This window comes from Eulemur rufifrons, chromosome 2 (genome assembly GCF_041146395.1).
Source record: "Eulemur rufifrons isolate Redbay chromosome 2, OSU_ERuf_1, whole genome shotgun sequence".
Lineage (NCBI taxonomy): Eukaryota > Metazoa > Chordata > Mammalia > Primates > Lemuridae > Eulemur > Eulemur rufifrons.
This window is the reverse complement of record NC_090984.1, coordinates 3975109-3990535: the sequence shown is the minus strand read 5'-3', so window position 1 is coordinate 3990535 and position 15427 is coordinate 3975109. Positions and strand designations below refer to the sequence as shown.

The window sequence follows — 15427 nt, the reverse complement described above, 5'->3', positions numbered from 1 at the left end:
ACTCAGTTCCCTCCTGGGAAACCGAAACCGCTAGCCTGGACCGCCCTCTGCCCGTACGCGTCCCATTAACCCCCCTAGAGCTGCAAGTCGGGGACTTCCCGGAACTTGCTATTGGTCAAGATGGCTCCTATGCTAATAAGGGGGTGGCCCTGGCCCGTAGAAGGTTCCAGCGCCCTCTCCTAACTCCTGTCCAAACTCCCTCCATCTAAGGGGAGATGTAGATGGCACCAACTTTTTACCACTCTTCAGCAGTGGCCATGGATGACATCTGCAAGGAAGAGAGAGGACAGGGACTGTGGTACCGCAAGGTACCGCTGCCACAAGTAGCGTGTCTCCTGCTCACGGTCCTGCTGCTTCTGGGGGTGCCTGTGGTCATCTTCGCTATGGAGGCCAACAGTGAGCACTGCAAGGATGGCCTCCGGGCAGAGATGAAGTGTCGCAATGTCACCCATCTCCTGGAGCGCCAGCTGGCCCAGGCTCAGGAGGGCTTCCTGGAGGCTGGGGCCCGGGCCACCGTCTGCAACCACACCGTGGTAAGCCACCATAACTCCTTCCGATGGCCTAGTGCTCCGGGGCGGCGGGGGGCGGCGGGGGGCGGCGGGGGGGCGGGGGGGCGGCAGACACTCTCCCCGGAAAGCTGCCACAGGCTCTGAGGAGAGATAGTGGAAGGCCTGGAAACTGCCCCTGGGCCCCCGCATCAGGGAGTCTGGGCTTCCCCACCAGGGTGTGGGGACTTCTAAACTCGCCCCAAGGCACTGGCATGGGGAAAGGCCTCAAACCCCAGAGCACCCAAATCAGCGACCTCAGTCTTCCCACTAGGACTTGGGGGAACCTCCAAACTCCTTCCAGGGCACCGGTGTGGGGGAGCTTGAAACTCCTCGTGGGCACCAGTCTTGGGGAGGCGGCAATCTCTGCTAGGGGCTGAAGGGGGACCTCACCAGACCCTGAAGAAGGGGCTCGTGAAACTTCCACTGCATCCCTGAGAGACTGAAATATTCACCTGGGTCCTGATGTGGGGGACTTTGAAACTGTCACTGGACATCTAACTTGGGCTGGGAAGGCCCCCTGTGTTCTGTACTTGGGAAGCCCCCTAAATCCTCTTGGGCTATTGCCAGGGGGAATCTGGAAATTTCTCCTAGAGTTTGGGTATGCAGAGCCTTAAAATTTCCACGGGGGGGGGGGGGCGGGGGCCTCAAATCTCCCATTTTGAAAACCACAAGCTTATTGGTGGGCCCGGGAGAGTGCGTGGTTGTGGCCATTCTTTGAGGTTGGAGAGAGAGTTGCAAGAGGACGTGGAAAGGGGCTTGGCTTGCACCTAAACCCCTCTGTCCTTAGGACCTGGGGAGGGGGCCCAGGTTCCAGGGTGAGAACCCCAGTTTCTGACCCTCTGCTGTGTCCCAGGTGACCCTGGAGGTGGAGAAGAATCATGCCCTGAATCAAACTAAGGAGCTTGAGGGTGAGAAAGGGAGAAGGGAGGGGCTGGGGTATTGGAAAGGGGAGGGGCAGGGACTCAGGGTTGGGAGTGGGGCCCGGGTCTTGTCCCAGGGCTGCCGGAAAGGGGCGCGATCACGTGCTGACCTGCCGTCTGATTCTGTCCTGCCCTCAGGAGAGATCAGTAAATTGAATCTGAAGCTGCAGGACGCTTCCGCGGAGGTGGAACGACTAAAGTCAGAGACAGCCCCACCACCCGACGCCCTTCCCATCCCCCAACCCCACCTTGAGTTCCCACAAAGGGACAACCTTTTCCCTAGGGTCACACAGCCATGGGTGGCAGCCGCCCACTCCCCTCCCCAGTGACTCGGATGGGTGGGTGGGTGGGATTGGGGTGGCGATGATTGGGGAGGGGGGCTACAGTGACATCAGCAGGCGCCAGACCCCGCGGCTGCCTGATTTGTCCCCATCGCCACCGCAGAAAAGAAAATAAGGACCTAAGGTCGAGGACCTGGCACAGCCACGAGCCGGAGTCCAGCAGCTCCCCGGCCGCCACCAGCTCCACGGTGCCGCGCGCACTCTTGCTCCTGGGGCTGGGCCTCTGCGCTCTGCTGCTCTGAGGTCGCGGGACGCCAGCCAGTGAGCAGGGGGCGGCCCCACGCGGACAGGACAGCTGGGGACGGGGGGCAGGGAGTCAGGGCCTCGGAGGTGTCGGGGCGCAGAGGAAAGAGGGCTGGAGGGAACAGAGGGAGCCCGGCGAGGAGGGGCGGGGCCCAGGAGTGGGGCGGGGCTTGTGGTGGGCGGGGCTTTGGTAGGGGGTGGGGGGGCGTCCCTCTTACCTAACCTTGTCTCTTGGCACAGCCTGGAATAGTGCGCTTCCAGCTCTGCATTCTGCTTCGACGATCCCTGGATCCCGCCAGCTCTGAGCCGTCATGGCGGCAGCACGGTTGGGAGAGGCGCCGGTGGCAGTGCAGGGGGGTCTCTGGTACAGCCCTGGGGGTGGGGCGGCAGCTGAGATGTGGCTGCCTTCCCCCAGAGCTCAGCAAGGAATGAGCCCTCCTCTCTTCTCCCTGCTTCTCCTGGGCCTGGGCATGGGGTCGGGGCCGGGTGGGGTACCTGCTGCTTGCTAACATGGCTCTTTGGGGGGGTCTTTGAACTCCGAAAAATACACTCCCTTTTTAGAGGAACACACCTTACTCTCAAGTTCCTGGAGTGTCACTTTGTCACCGCCAAGTGTCTGGGGCCTCCCCTGCAGATGATGGGGACACACGTTGACACCCACACCTAGCCCTCCCCACTCCAGAATGCTTTCGGGAGCCCAGGGTGTTTGGGCAGGTGCCACCCCGGTGCCTCCCTGGTCCTCCCGGGTCCTCTTCTCCGCTGCGATCATCCCCGGGACTCTGGACCCGCGCGGGCACTCGCTGTCCGTGAGCGATCACGCTTATCTTCTCACTAAGTCCTGGTCTGATTCCTGTGGTTGCAATGAGGAAACAAGGCTGTGATGAGGATAGCCTTGTCCTGTTCCCTCTGCCTCCTGCAGAAAGTTCTGGGCTGGGATTTAAACCGGGATCAGCACACACACACACACACACACACACACAGAGGCCAGGCCTTTGTCAGAATGTTCTTCCCTCCTCCATACCCCAAACTCTTATTCATCCCGCAGTACCCCAGCTTGGAAACCCCTGTTCCAGAGAGTCGCTCTGTTTCTCCCAAATCGAGGGCCCAGTAGACCCTTCATCCACCCTCTTGGATCCTCTCAGTACCTTCCTCTTCTGTTATCTGCCTTCCTCCAAGTTCTACTGGAATCCCAACTATTGTCTGTGCAATTTCCTGTCCATGGTAAATGGGGCCGGGAGCCCTGTGACACAGATTTCTGCACTGTCGTCAAGTCCCACAGTCCCAGGCCCAGGTGGTCAGTGGAGTGAAGAAAGCCTCCCCTTCCATGGCTTCTGCTTCTCCAAGGAGGGGGGACCCCAAACATCAGCCCTGCCACAGGCCCCCCCCCCAGCCTTTCTGTCCTCTAATTTCTCTTTGCTCACCACACTCCACCTTCCCTGATTTTTAAAATTATTTTATAATTTTGCTTTTTTAGAGATGGGGTCTTACTATGTTGTCCAGGCTTGTCTTGAACTCCTGGTAGGAGGATCCAAGTGATCCTCCCACCTCAGTCTCCCAGAGTGCTGGGATTACAGGTGTGAGCCACCGCACCTGGCCTTCCCTGATTTTTTTCTATGTGTACAGAACTTGCCAAACTCCTTCCTGCCTCAGGGCCTTTGCCTGTGCTCTACCTGCTGCCTGGAGCACCCACTCCTCACTCCCAAGGTCTAGGCCTCAGCACTGTGGGTGGTTTGGGCTGGATCATTCTCTATGCATTATGGTGTGTTTAGCAGCCTCCCTGGCCCCCACCAACTAGATGCCAGTAGCACCCCTCCCCCAAGTTGTGACAATTAAAAATGGCCCTCACTTCTGTGTCCCTGGCTTGCAGGAGGGCTAAGTCATTTCAGATGCCACCAACCCCCACCCCATCTAGGTGAGGGAAGTTACTGGACTCAGGGTTTGCAAGCTGGTCATGCAACTAACCCTCCACATTCAGTGGGTCCCTTTTACCCAGGAAACAAACGCTCCCCTAGTGAACCCGGTCCCCTCCTGCCCCCTCCTCCACTCCCCACCTCCTCTGCTCCTCCCTGCACCCCACCCCCCACATGCCTGGGCTGTGTTTTGCTGATAGAGGGGGCAGATTTGCTCAATATGATCGATTTGACCCCTAAAGCCCCACACAATGGTCTCAGTATAAACTTCTCTCCTTCCTAAAAATCCCCTTCTTCCTTCCTATTTTTCGATCTTCCGGTGAGACCTGACTCCAGGGCTGTGACCCACCGGGTGGCTGAGAAGCTGAGGGCTAGGCTAGGGGGTTCTGTAGGCCCCCTTGGGTTCCCCCCCTCCCTGAAGAACAACATGTGGCAATAACCAGTGGCCAGGTGCTGTGTGTCCCTAGCCTGCAATTTGACCTCTCTGGGCTCAGGTTTCTTCATCTTGAATGAGAGATGGGGCACAGAGTCAGTCACATTTAGTGCACACCTACTATGCGCCAGGCCTTACACTCACCGGGAACAAGACAGATGCAGGCTTTGCTTTGTTGGGGGCTCAGAAACCAACACCTCAAAATATGGCGCTTTGGCAGGAAGCCTCAAGGTCTCTGTGACCTTCCCCTTCCTGTCTCTCAATCCTCTGCCTCAGCGCAGGATGAAGTTCTCTCAAGTTCCCTTATTTGTCAGCCTAAACTATTCATAAGTAAGGGTCAGGACCCAATTAAAAGAGTTTATTCGAGGGCAAAATGTTAGAGTGGTCAACTGTCCAGGACACAGGGACACCAAAGAATGGTGCTCAGTGCTCCTGGCATGGGGAAAAGTGTGGGTTGCTTGGATAGGCAAAAATGGAGGTGCTGAACAGAATTACATTTTCTTTGTAATTCTAGACTAATTCAAAGGCTAACCTCAGATGTAAGATTGGGTTGGCTACAGTTGATCCACTCTAAGGGAGTTAGTTGCTTAACGTTCTATTGTAAAGAGCTAACAATCACAAGGGTCTCTATTTCCAGTGTCATTTAGTCTAGACGTCAATAAAGAATAGGGAGGTAGGTTAATGTGTAACATCTCAACTCAAAGAAAAGTCGGGAAGCAACAGTCACGCACCAGAGAGGAAAAACAGCCTACCACATGACTCAGTTTCCAGGGCTTACCTTTTCCCCTTAGCATAATAAATTTGAAAGGTCCTAAAATTTTCTTTTCTTCTCTCTCTCTCTCTCTCTCTGTCTCTGTCTCTTATTTTATTTTTTATCTTTTAGAGCTGGGATCTCACTATGTTGCCCAGGCTGGCCTCAAACTCCTGGGCTCAAACGATCCTGCCTCAGCCTCCCTAGTAGCTGGGATTATATTTTCTTTTTATAATATCTGCCTAAAGTCTGGACCAGCCAAATAGGAAAACAATTACCTCTGGTCCCTTCTTTGAGTTTTCATTAACTAAACTCATATTGCAGGAAGAAGGACTAAAGTCTGTCAACATACCTGGACAGACTTTTGTCACAAACATTTATCTACTCTGTGGGCCTAACAGACTTTGTCCCAGGCCATTGTATGTTCTTCAAGCCCCTGAATTTCCCTACAAATCACATACTGCTCCCCTAAAATCATCCACACTCACCATCTCCTTTCCCCTAGGAAGTATATAAGGGTATATAAGCATGTGTACCCCATTGGGATATTGGGCAATCACTCTAATTCTCTCCCGTGCACGCCAATAAATTTGTACACCATTTCTCCTTTTAACTTGCCTTTGGTGAGTTGATTTTTCAAGGAAAGTTCGGAGGGCAAAGGGGAAGCTTTCCCTTGGCCCCCACAGCTTTCTGTGGGCTCACCCAGCCTGATGAGGGAGGCAGCCAGGAATCTGACACACATATAAAGATAAAGCTAGGTGAGGCACAGTGGCTCACCCCTGTAATCTCAGCACTTTGGGAGGCTGAGGCAGGAGGACCACTGGAGGCTGGGAGTTCAAGAACAGCCTGGACAACATAGCCAGATCCTTCTCCAGAAAAAAAAAATTTTGTTTTTAATTAGGCTGGGTGCGGTGGCTCATGCCTGCAATCCTAGCACTCTGGGAGGCAGACAGGAAGATTGCTTAAGATCAGGCGTTCAAGATCAGCCTGAGCAAGAGCGAGACGCCGTCTCTACAAAAGTAGAAAAATTAGCTGGGCATGGTGGTGCACACCTGTAGTCCCAGCTACTCGGGAGGCTGAGGCAGGAGGATCTCTTGAGCCCAGCAGTTGGAGGTTGCAGTGAGCTAGGCTAATGCCAGGGCACTCTGCCTGGAACATAGTGGTGCATGCCTGTAGTCCCAGCTACGAAGGAGGAGGAGAATGGGGCATTGAATTCTGACAGGAAAGGGAAGCCCAGGACAGAGTGTAAACAGGCCTGGATCCGATTCGCGTTATAAGGTGGCCCCCTGGAGGCCCAGTGGAGAGTGGACGGGGAGATGGAGCCGGTCCACCCTCCCTCTACCCTCTGTTCCTCCCCACAGCGTGTGTGGCAGCCTAAGCCAGGCCGAGCTTAGGCAAGCGAGTGATCTCCCATCGGCCACCCGCGGTTTCCCCGTCAACAGAATGCGGACAGCATAACCCCAATCCCTCACCGAGCGCCCCCTTCGCAGATTCGGTTGTTGGCACCTTGCGTGATGTGCTCGCCCGAGTCCTTCCAGCCCCACCCAGCAAGGGCTACTACCGTTCCCATTTCACGCGCAGAGGGCGGCACGTGGGATGCAGGAGCAGGGCTGGCACCTAGGACCCCCGGTCCTTCCTGGGGCTGGGCAGGATGGGCTGGCCTCTGGAGGGGGTCCAGCCCCTCCCAACGGACTCGGGAAGCCACCGCCGGGCGGGGCGGAACCGTGGGTGTCCCTGGCGCCCCAAGGTGCCAATTAAATGCTCGTGGCCGTCTGGGGCCAGAGCTGTGGACGGCGGCATGGCCGAGCCGGAGCCGGAGCCGGGCCCGGAGCCCGGGCGTGCGTGGAGGGTGCTCGCCCTGTGCGGGGCCGCCGTGTTCCTGGCAGCCGCGGCTGCCGGCGGGGCCCTGGTGGCCTGGAATCTGGCCGCCTCCGCTGCCCGGGGCCCTCGCTGCCCGGAGCCAGGAACCAATGCGACGGCGCCACCCGGGGACCCCCCGCCTGAGGTCGAGGACCTGCGGCGTCAGCTGGCAGAGGCTGCCCAGCGCGAGGAAGCCCTGGCCAGGCAGCTGGACCGGGCTGAGGGCGTCCGTCTCAAGTTGGAGAAGGCCCTCAAGGCCTGTGAGGGCCGCCAGGTAGGTGGGCAGCGTGAGTGGCCGGGAAGTCGAGAATGCTGGAGGAGAGGGCTTGCACACACATCCCTAGGGTTCCTTCCTGTGCCTCGGTTTCCCCAATTCCTCAAATTGAGGGAGGAGATTGAAAATAGCAGGATAATCCCTTCCCACTCTTATAACGCCGGTTCACCTTTGAGTCTACCTCCTGATCCAGAAGGCCTCATTGTCATCGCTGTTTTCCGGATAAAGAGTGGCTGGGGAAACCCCAGACCCCCGAGCCCACCTAGGGAGACCCTGTGCTAACCCTCTCCTGTGTGCCCACTCACCCCACCCCACCAGCCAATTTCCAGCAGGCCTATTTTGAGACAGGGACACTCATGTCACCTGTAATTAGGAGGCTAAAGTTGGCCTGTCAGGGGAGGTACCTGCTGGGTCCTCTCTTTTTCTCTGGCCACCTCCCCTCTGATTTTATCTTAACCCTTCCCAGCCCTGAGCCTCCCAGAAGAACCATCCTCAAAATCTCAACCATTGACACTTATTGACTACTGTGTGCCTGTGTCCGCCACCCCACAAGGGTGGGCAGCATCTGAATTTTAAAAATCAAAATGGACCTCTGCCCCCCTTTTCTGCCCGCCCAGGAGAAGGGCCCGAGGCGGTTGAGGTTAAGAACATCCTACCCTGAGACAGGACCCCTGTTCTGGTCCTGTCTCTCGCTGGAAGATGCTCTGAGGAGGCCAGACCAGTTGTTTTGTTTTCCAGACTGTCCAACAGAGGTGACTGACACGTACCGAGAAACCCAATCATTGTCAACCATCAAATTGGCCTGTGATGGTTTGTAAGCCCACTCAGAAGTCTGAACCCAAAGCTAAGCCGTCTCCACTTTCCGGTGGCTTAGGGTTGGGGGCGGTGGACCTGGGTGGAGACCTCCCTCTCGGCAGGCAGCTGTCACCAGTCAGCACCCTAGGCTTCAGAGGCCACTTCTGGGTTTTACAACTGCAAGGCCCCAAAGGGTGTTCCAAACAAAGCTCAGGCGACCAGGTCACCAGTGTCTTCACACTATACCCCAGAAAGGGCGAGACCAATTCCCTCCTCCCCTCCACTCCGCAGAACCAGCTTCGGACCCAACTAACGACTCTGAAGATTGAGATGGAGGAAGCCAGGGCACAGGGGACCCAGATGGGGGCTGAGAACGGGGCGCTGACAGGTGCGTTGGGTCGCAAAGGGGTGGGCAGGGACAGGTGGCATAGAAGGATTCCAGATACGGAAATGACAAGCACAGGTGCACAGTAATGCAAATAAACGCGAAAACTTAAGAAAGGAATGCAAATAACATGCAGAGGCCATGCAAATGTCACAAAAACAATGCAAATGCAACAAAACACGCAAATGCCTTGTAAATGATTCACAAAAGCAGTGCAAACCTATGAAAAGCTAAGCAAATGACACGTGAAAGCCATGCACATGGCACGTAAATTTAATTCATATAAAGCAAAGCACGCAAACGGCATGCAAACAGGCAGCTCGGACGCCGGAGGGCGTGGGGCCGGGCGTGGGGCGCAGTGTCTGCAGCCTGACCCCGCCCCCTGCGCCTGCAGAGGCCCTGGCGCGCTGGGAGGCGGCGGCCACGGAGTCTGCGCAGCGGCTGGACCAGGCGCAGCGGCGTGCAAGCGCCGCCGAGTCCGAGAGCGAAGCCTGCGCCGCCCGGGAGGCGGCGCTGCGCGAGCGCGTGTGAGTGAGGGGCGGGCCCGGAGGGCGGGGCGGACGGGCGGGAGGCACGGCCAATGGCCACGCAGGGGGTCGTCCTTTCGACCAATCAGCACTTGGGATGTCCTGGGGGTGGGTCCCAGGGGCGTGTCTGTGTGGTGGGGCTTTGAGGAAACCAACAGTGCCGGTCCTGGAGTTGCAAGCTAGGGATGGGGAGGGGAGTGGGGTCCTTGCGATCGGGCGCAGAGGGGGCCCCGGGGAGGGACGGGGAACGGAGGAGCAGGGTGCAAGGAAAAGGGAGAACTAAGGGAGGGGTCGGCCGTTCTAGGGGCGGAGATTCTGGGGAAGGGGCTGGGAGTCCGGGGGAGGAACGGTCGGGGTGGAGAAGGGGTGAGGACCCTGGGGATGGGGATAGAGTTTCCAGGAAAGGGGCGCCCAGGCGGATGAGGCTGGGGTCCCCGGGGACAGAGGTCTGATGCTGACAGGCCCCTCTCCCCTGCCCGGCAGTCGCGCCCTGGAAGCCGAGATGGGTCCCCAGCACAGAGGGCCGCGGCCTCGGCCCCGCTCGGGGTCCCGACCCCGGCCCAGCGCCCGCTCCCGCTCTCGTCCCGGCCACTCCGGGGGCTGCCGGCGGCCAGCGAGGCGCACACGAGGGTGAGTTGGTCCCCAGCAGGTGAGAGCTGGGCCAGGAGGACAGGCTCTGTGGGGGCCCTGCGGGGACGTGCATGGAGTCGCCCACGCTGGATACGAGGCTCAGCTTTAGACGCGGGAGCCGCCAGGAACCGAAGCTACAGAGAGGAGACTCTTTCCCTGACCAAATACTGCCTATTCGACAGACGGGGAAACTGAGGCCCATTTGGTCACACAGTGAGATAGTGCTGAGCGGGAATTGGAAGTTCCCTCTAACGACAATGTTGCTTTCTTCCCACAGATATGAGGACTTGAGGTCCAGCCCTGGCTCAGGACTGAGTGACCTGGAGGGGTCACTTTCTCTCTCTGGGTCTCAGTTTAACCTATCTGTAAAATGGGTGGTGTGGGCTCATGATAGGGAGCCGGCATATCCTTCACACTAAAACTTGACAAAGATGGCACAATAGGAAAATTACAGACCACTCAACCTGTGAGTAGGGTACAAAACTCCCAGATGGATTTTAAACAAAGAGAGCCAAGTAACATGTTTTACAAGTACACTGCAACAAAAGGGACTTACGCCTGACATGGAGGCATGGTTCAATATTCTGCCGAAGTCTGTTAATCACCAAACTAATGGATCAAATGAGAAAATTTATAAGTTCTGAAAAGGCAATCAAAATCAGGGCCAAGGTGAGGATGTCCACTGTCAAGTATTTAATATTGTTCTGGAAGTATTAATACTACCCAATGCAACTAGACAAGAAAATGAAAGGTATGACTTAAAGGAAGAGAATCTATAGGTTGAATAATATGAAAAAGCTGTTTATATGGGTCAAAAATCATTGAAATATTGACATTTTTATAAGGCTCAATGTCACCTCAATGTATTTGTGTGGTTTTACATTTTTTACCTTTTTAAATGTTTACCTTTTATCTAAATTTAATAACCTTTATATTTGGCATAACTTCAGACTTACAGAAAAATTGGAATATTAGTACAAAGAGTTCCTGGATATACTTCACCTAGATTCCTGAAATGTTAACATTTTCTTTTATACATTTTGCTTTACTCATCTTGTGTGTGTGCGCGCGCGCGCGCTCTCTCTCTCTCTCTCTCTCTCTCTTGACCCTTGAACAACACTAGGGTTAAGGGCACCTCCCCGCCATGCAGTTGAAAATCTACCTAAAATGTTTTGTTTTGTTTGAGACAGAGTCTCACTCTGTTGCCCAGGCTAGAGTGCCCTGGCATCAGCCTAGCTCACAGCAGCCTCAAACTCCTGGGCTCAAGCGATCCTCCTGCCTCAGCCTCCCGAGTAGCTGGGACTACAGGCATGCCCCACCATGCCCAACTAATTTTTTTCTATATATATTTTTAGTTGTCCAGCTAATTTCTTTCTATTTTTAGTAGAGATGGGGTCTCACTCTTGCTCGGGCTGGTCTTGAACTCCTGAGCTCAAACGATCCACCCGACTCGGCCTCCCAGAGTGCTAGGATTACAGGCGTTGAGCCACAGTGCCCGGCCTGACTAATTTTTGTATCTTTTGTAGAAATGGGGTCTTGCTGTTGCTCAGGCTGGTCTTGACCTCCTGGCCTCAAATGACCCTCCCACCTCAGCCTCCCAGAGTTCTAGGATTACAGGCATGAGCCATCGTACCCAGCTAATTTTTTCTATATATTTTTAGTTGACCCACTAATTTCTTTCTATTTTTAGTAGAGACGGGGTCTCGCACTTGCTCAGGCTGGTATCAAACTCCTGACCTTGAGTGATCCACCCGCCTCGGCCTCCCAGAGTGCTAGGATTACAGGCGTGAGCCACCTCGCTCGGCCGAAAATCCACCTATAACTTTTGACTCCCCAAAAACTTAATTACTAATAACCTACTGTTGACCAGAAGTCTTATCAATAATATAAAAGCAGTCAATTAACACATATGTTATATGTATTATATACTGTATTCTTACAATAAATTAGAGAAAAGATAATGTTATTAAGAAAGACACCAGACTGGGCAATATTGAGACCCTGTTTCTACAGAAAATTAAAAAGTTACCCAGGTGTGGTAGTGCACACCTGTAGTCCCAGTTACTTGGGAGGCTGAGGCAGGAGGATCACTTGAGCCAGGAGTTGGAGGCTGCAGTGAGCTATGATGATACCACTGCACCCCAGCCTGGATGACAGAGAGAGACCCTGTTGGAAGAAAGGAGGGGAGGGAAGGGGAGGGGAGGGAAGGGAAAGGGAAGGGAGAAAGAAAATCCTAAGGAAGAAAAGATATATTTACTATTCCTTAAGTGGAAGTGGATCATCAGGAAGGTCTTCATCCTCGTCACCTACATGTTGAGTAGGCTGAGGAGGAGGAGGAGTAAGAGGGCTGGTCTTATCTCAGGGGTGACAGAGACGGAAGAGGTGGCACATGAGGCAGGAGAGGTAGACACAGTGTGACTTTTACTGAAAAAAAAATGAGAGTATAAGTGAACCCACACAATTCTAACCCCTGTTATTCAAGGGGCAACTGTATATATTCTGAACCTTTAAAAAAAACTTGTAGAAATTATGTCTCTTTATCCATAAATACATCATTTCCTAAAAACAAGGACATTCTCTCACATAATCATGGTATAATTGTGAAAATCAGGAAATGAACCTGGATAAAATACTATTATCTAATCTACAGACCTAGTCAGATTTTGCCTATTGTCCAATGATGCAATTATAACAAAATGATGTCTTTATAACAAAATGCAATGGTTCGCACATTGCATTTGTGAAGTAAGTCTCTTTTATCTCTTTTCATCTAGAACATTCCTCAGTCTGTCTTTGATTCTGTTTTGACACTAGCAGTTCTTTAATACCCAGGTCAATTATTTTGTGGAGTCCCTCCATTTGAGTTTCTGTGGGGGGTTGTGGTTTTTTGGGTATTTGTTTGTTTGTTTGTTTTGGAGACAGACTCTTGCTCTGTAGCCCGGGCTAGAGTGCAGTGGCGTCATTGTAGCTCACAGCAACCTCAAACTCCTGGGCTCAGGCAATCCTCCTGCCTCAACCTCCCAAGTAGCTGCGACTACAGGTGCCACCAGCACACCCAGCTAATTTTTCTATTTTTTGCAGAGACAGGGTCTCGCTCTTGCTCAGGCTGGTCTCAAACTCTTGAGCTCAAGCTATCCTCCCACACTGGCCTCCCAGAGTGCTAGGATTACAGGCGCGAGCCACGGCACCTGGCCTTGTTTGAGTTAGTTTGATGTTACCTCATGACTGGATTCAAGCTGGCATTTTGGGTAGCAATAGCCCAGAATTGATTCAACCTATTTGTATCATTGCTGATGACATAATTTCCCATATAGAAACTCCAAGAGAATTGGCTGAAACTTTCCTATTTGTGAACAACTAGCTACGAAATACTTCCTAAGGAAAGAAACATCCCATTTCAGATAGTCTAAACATCTTTTTAATTGTAAAATATACATAACATAAAATGTACCATAGTAACAACTTTTAACGTCCAATTCAGTGGCATTGAGTACATTCACAATACTGTATAACTATCACTACTATCTATCTTCAGAACTTTTTCATCAGCCCATTAAACATCCCATTAAACAATTATCCCCCTCCTTCCAGCCCCTGGCAACCTCTATTCTACTTTCTGTCTCCATAATTTGCCTCTTCTAGATATTTCATACAAGTGTGGTCATACAATTTTTGCTTTCTTGTGTCTGACTTATTTCACCAGTGTGTTTTCAAAGTTCATCCATATTGTAGCATGCATGTATCAGAATAACATTCATTTTTATGGCTGAATAATATTCCGTTGTATGTGTATGTACCATATTTTGTTTATCCATTTATCTGTTGATGAACATTTGAATTGTTTTCACCTGTTGGCTATTGCAAATAATGTTGCTATGAACACCGGCTTACAAGTATCTGTTCAAGGCCTGCTTTCCATTCTAACAGGTATCTACCTGGGAAGAGAATTGGTTGATCATACGCTAATGCTATATTTAAGTTTTTGAGGAACCACCTAACTGTCTTCCACAGTCGCGGCACCATTTTATTAACACATTCCCAGCAGCGATGCAAGAGAGCTCCTCCCGAGTTCTGCAGATTCTCACCAACACTCGTTATTGTTGGTTTGTTGATAATACCCAATGTTTTTTGACATTGGATAGTTTTTTATACCTGGGAATAAACTAATTTCCTTATCATTATGTAAAGAGCTCTTATAATTTAATATACAAATGAAAACTTCTGTAGAAAAGTAGGTAAAGAATATAAACAGCCAAGTCACAGAAACATTAAAAATTTGTGCTCTGTGGCTCACGCCTGTAATCCTAGCACTCTGGGAGGCCAAGGTGGGAGGATCACTTGAGCTGAGGAGTTCGAGACCAGCCTGAGAAAGAGTGGAAACACTGTCTCTACTAAAAATAGAAAAATTAGCCGGCGGTGGTGTTGTATGCCTGTAGTTCCAGGTACTCAGGAGGCTGAGGCAGGAGGATCCCTTGAGCCCAGGAGTTTGAGGTTGCTGTGAGCTAGGCTGACGCCACGGCACTCACTCTAGCCCAGGCAATAGAGAGAGACTCTGTCTCAAAGAAAAAAAAAATTGTGCTCAAATTTACTCCTAGAAAAGAAATATAAGGTGAAGAAGCTACAGTGTGGTCCCACTTTCTACCCATTCTTTTGCCAAAGGTAATAACGAAAACAAAATCCAAAAAATAAAAAGTTTGCAAATACACTGTGTTGGCACTGCTGTGGAGAAACAAACAATCCCACAAAGTGCTGGTGAGGCTGCTTGTTGGTGCAACCACCTGGGAGGGCAATTTTCTAGAATCCCTACTATTAAAAGTGTATAAACACTTTGACCCATCAATTCCCCTTCTAGGAATTTTTCTACAATCATATTTACATTTCTACAAAATGATGGGCTAAAGGCCCAACCCATTGATGGGTTGGATCCTGGAATAGAAAAACACATAGTGGAAAAACTGGGGAAATCAAATAAAGTCTAGAGTTTAGTTAGTAGTAAATAAACTAATGTTAATTTCTTCTTGGTAGCAACACCAATGTCCATCAATTGGGGACTGTTTAAACAAGTCAATGTCTGTCAAATCCACACAGTGGAATACTGTGCCACCGTTTATACAACCGAAGTGGATTCTCTCCAGGATACATTGATGTAAAAAGCAGGAGAGTGATAATTTGTGTACATTTTTTAAAATGTAGGGTGAGATGGGAGGGGATTTTTATCCAAATACCTCTGAAGGAGACACTGCTCATAGCCACGGCCTCTGGGGAGGGCACCAGGGGCTGAGGGGTTGGCAGGGGATGCAGTCACTCATTTCTATGTATACCTTTTTGTAAAGTTTGCATTTTAAAAATCATGCACATGTATTACCATTTAAAAATTAAATATTAAGATTTGTTTTTAAAACATCGTAAGAGCCTTGTGTAGGAAGGGGAGTGGAAGTCCTTGAAACTGTGACACACGCCCTCTCTTCAGTCAGTCCCGCTCATTCCCGCCCCACCCCCACCCAACTGGGGTCTTGGGGTGCCTGAGCAGGGCCTTCACCCGAGAGGGGGCCCCTTTGGAGACCCCACCTAGAAGGAAACGAGGTTCCAGGGAGAAGAGGGTTCTGGCCGCTCTGTTCCGCGATCGGCCACCAGGGGTCGCCCCAACCTGCAGACCCAGTTGCCTCCCGCGCAGGACCCAGAGTTGCGAGCTGGGAGGGTGGGGCTGAGACTCCCAACCCTGGCGGAAATCCAGAAGCAGGCAGGAAACGGTTGCTCCTTGCAGAGGCGGCCAGGGCTGGGAGCCTGGAGAGTGGGCTGCCCAGATGGGG

At 52.3% G+C, this 15427-nt stretch overlaps 2 protein-coding genes across 2 annotated transcripts; both read left to right on the top strand.

Moving 5' to 3' along the window:
* The first annotated feature begins 175 nt into the window (after positions 1 to 175).
* BST2 (bone marrow stromal cell antigen 2) lies at positions 176 to 3018 on the top strand. The gene is made up of 5 exons (XM_069476131.1): positions 176 to 533; positions 1402 to 1456; positions 1607 to 1667; positions 1913 to 2070; positions 2293 to 3018. Exons 1-4 carry the CDS (start codon positions 222 to 224, stop codon positions 2049 to 2051), a joined length of 567 nt encoding a protein of 188 aa, XP_069332232.1. The 5' UTR covers positions 176 to 221; the 3' UTR covers positions 2052 to 2070; positions 2293 to 3018.
* Positions 3019 to 5759: 2741 nt separating this feature from the next.
* Positions 5760 to 10131, top strand: CCDC194 (coiled-coil domain containing 194). The gene is made up of 5 exons (XM_069476116.1): positions 5760 to 7280; positions 8367 to 8463; positions 8855 to 8987; positions 9471 to 9617; positions 9895 to 10131. The coding sequence occupies exons 1-5, from the start codon at positions 6798 to 6800 to the stop codon at positions 10034 to 10036; spliced, it is 1002 nt and encodes a 333-aa protein (XP_069332217.1). The 5' UTR covers positions 5760 to 6797; the 3' UTR covers positions 10037 to 10131.
* Positions 10132 to 15427: the final 5296 nt, after the last annotated feature.

What these genes read in the sequence shown, in the direction of transcription:
- BST2 (XM_069476131.1), top strand. Translation starts at nt 222, where the DNA reads ATGGCACCAACTTTTTACCACTCTTCAGCAGTGGCCATGGATGACATC. An exon ending in CCGTCTGCAACCACACCGTG is followed by an intron (nt 534 to 1,401) that starts GTAAGCCACCAT and finishes GCTGTGTCCCAG; the next exon opens with GTGACCCTGGAGGTGGAGAA. An exon ending in TCAAACTAAGGAGCTTGAGG is followed by an intron (nt 1,457 to 1,606) that starts GTGAGAAAGGGA and finishes TCCTGCCCTCAG; the next exon opens with GAGAGATCAGTAAATTGAAT.
- CCDC194 (XM_069476116.1), top strand. Translation starts at nt 6,798, where the DNA reads ATGGGCTGGCCTCTGGAGGGGGTCCAGCCCCTCCCAACGGACTCGGGA. An exon ending in TGAGAACGGGGCGCTGACAG is followed by an intron (nt 8,464 to 8,854) that starts GTGCGTTGGGTC and finishes CTGCGCCTGCAG; the next exon opens with AGGCCCTGGCGCGCTGGGAG. An exon ending in CCAGCGAGGCGCACACGAGG is followed by an intron (nt 9,618 to 9,894) that starts GTGAGTTGGTCC and finishes TTCTTCCCACAG; the next exon opens with ATATGAGGACTTGAGGTCCA.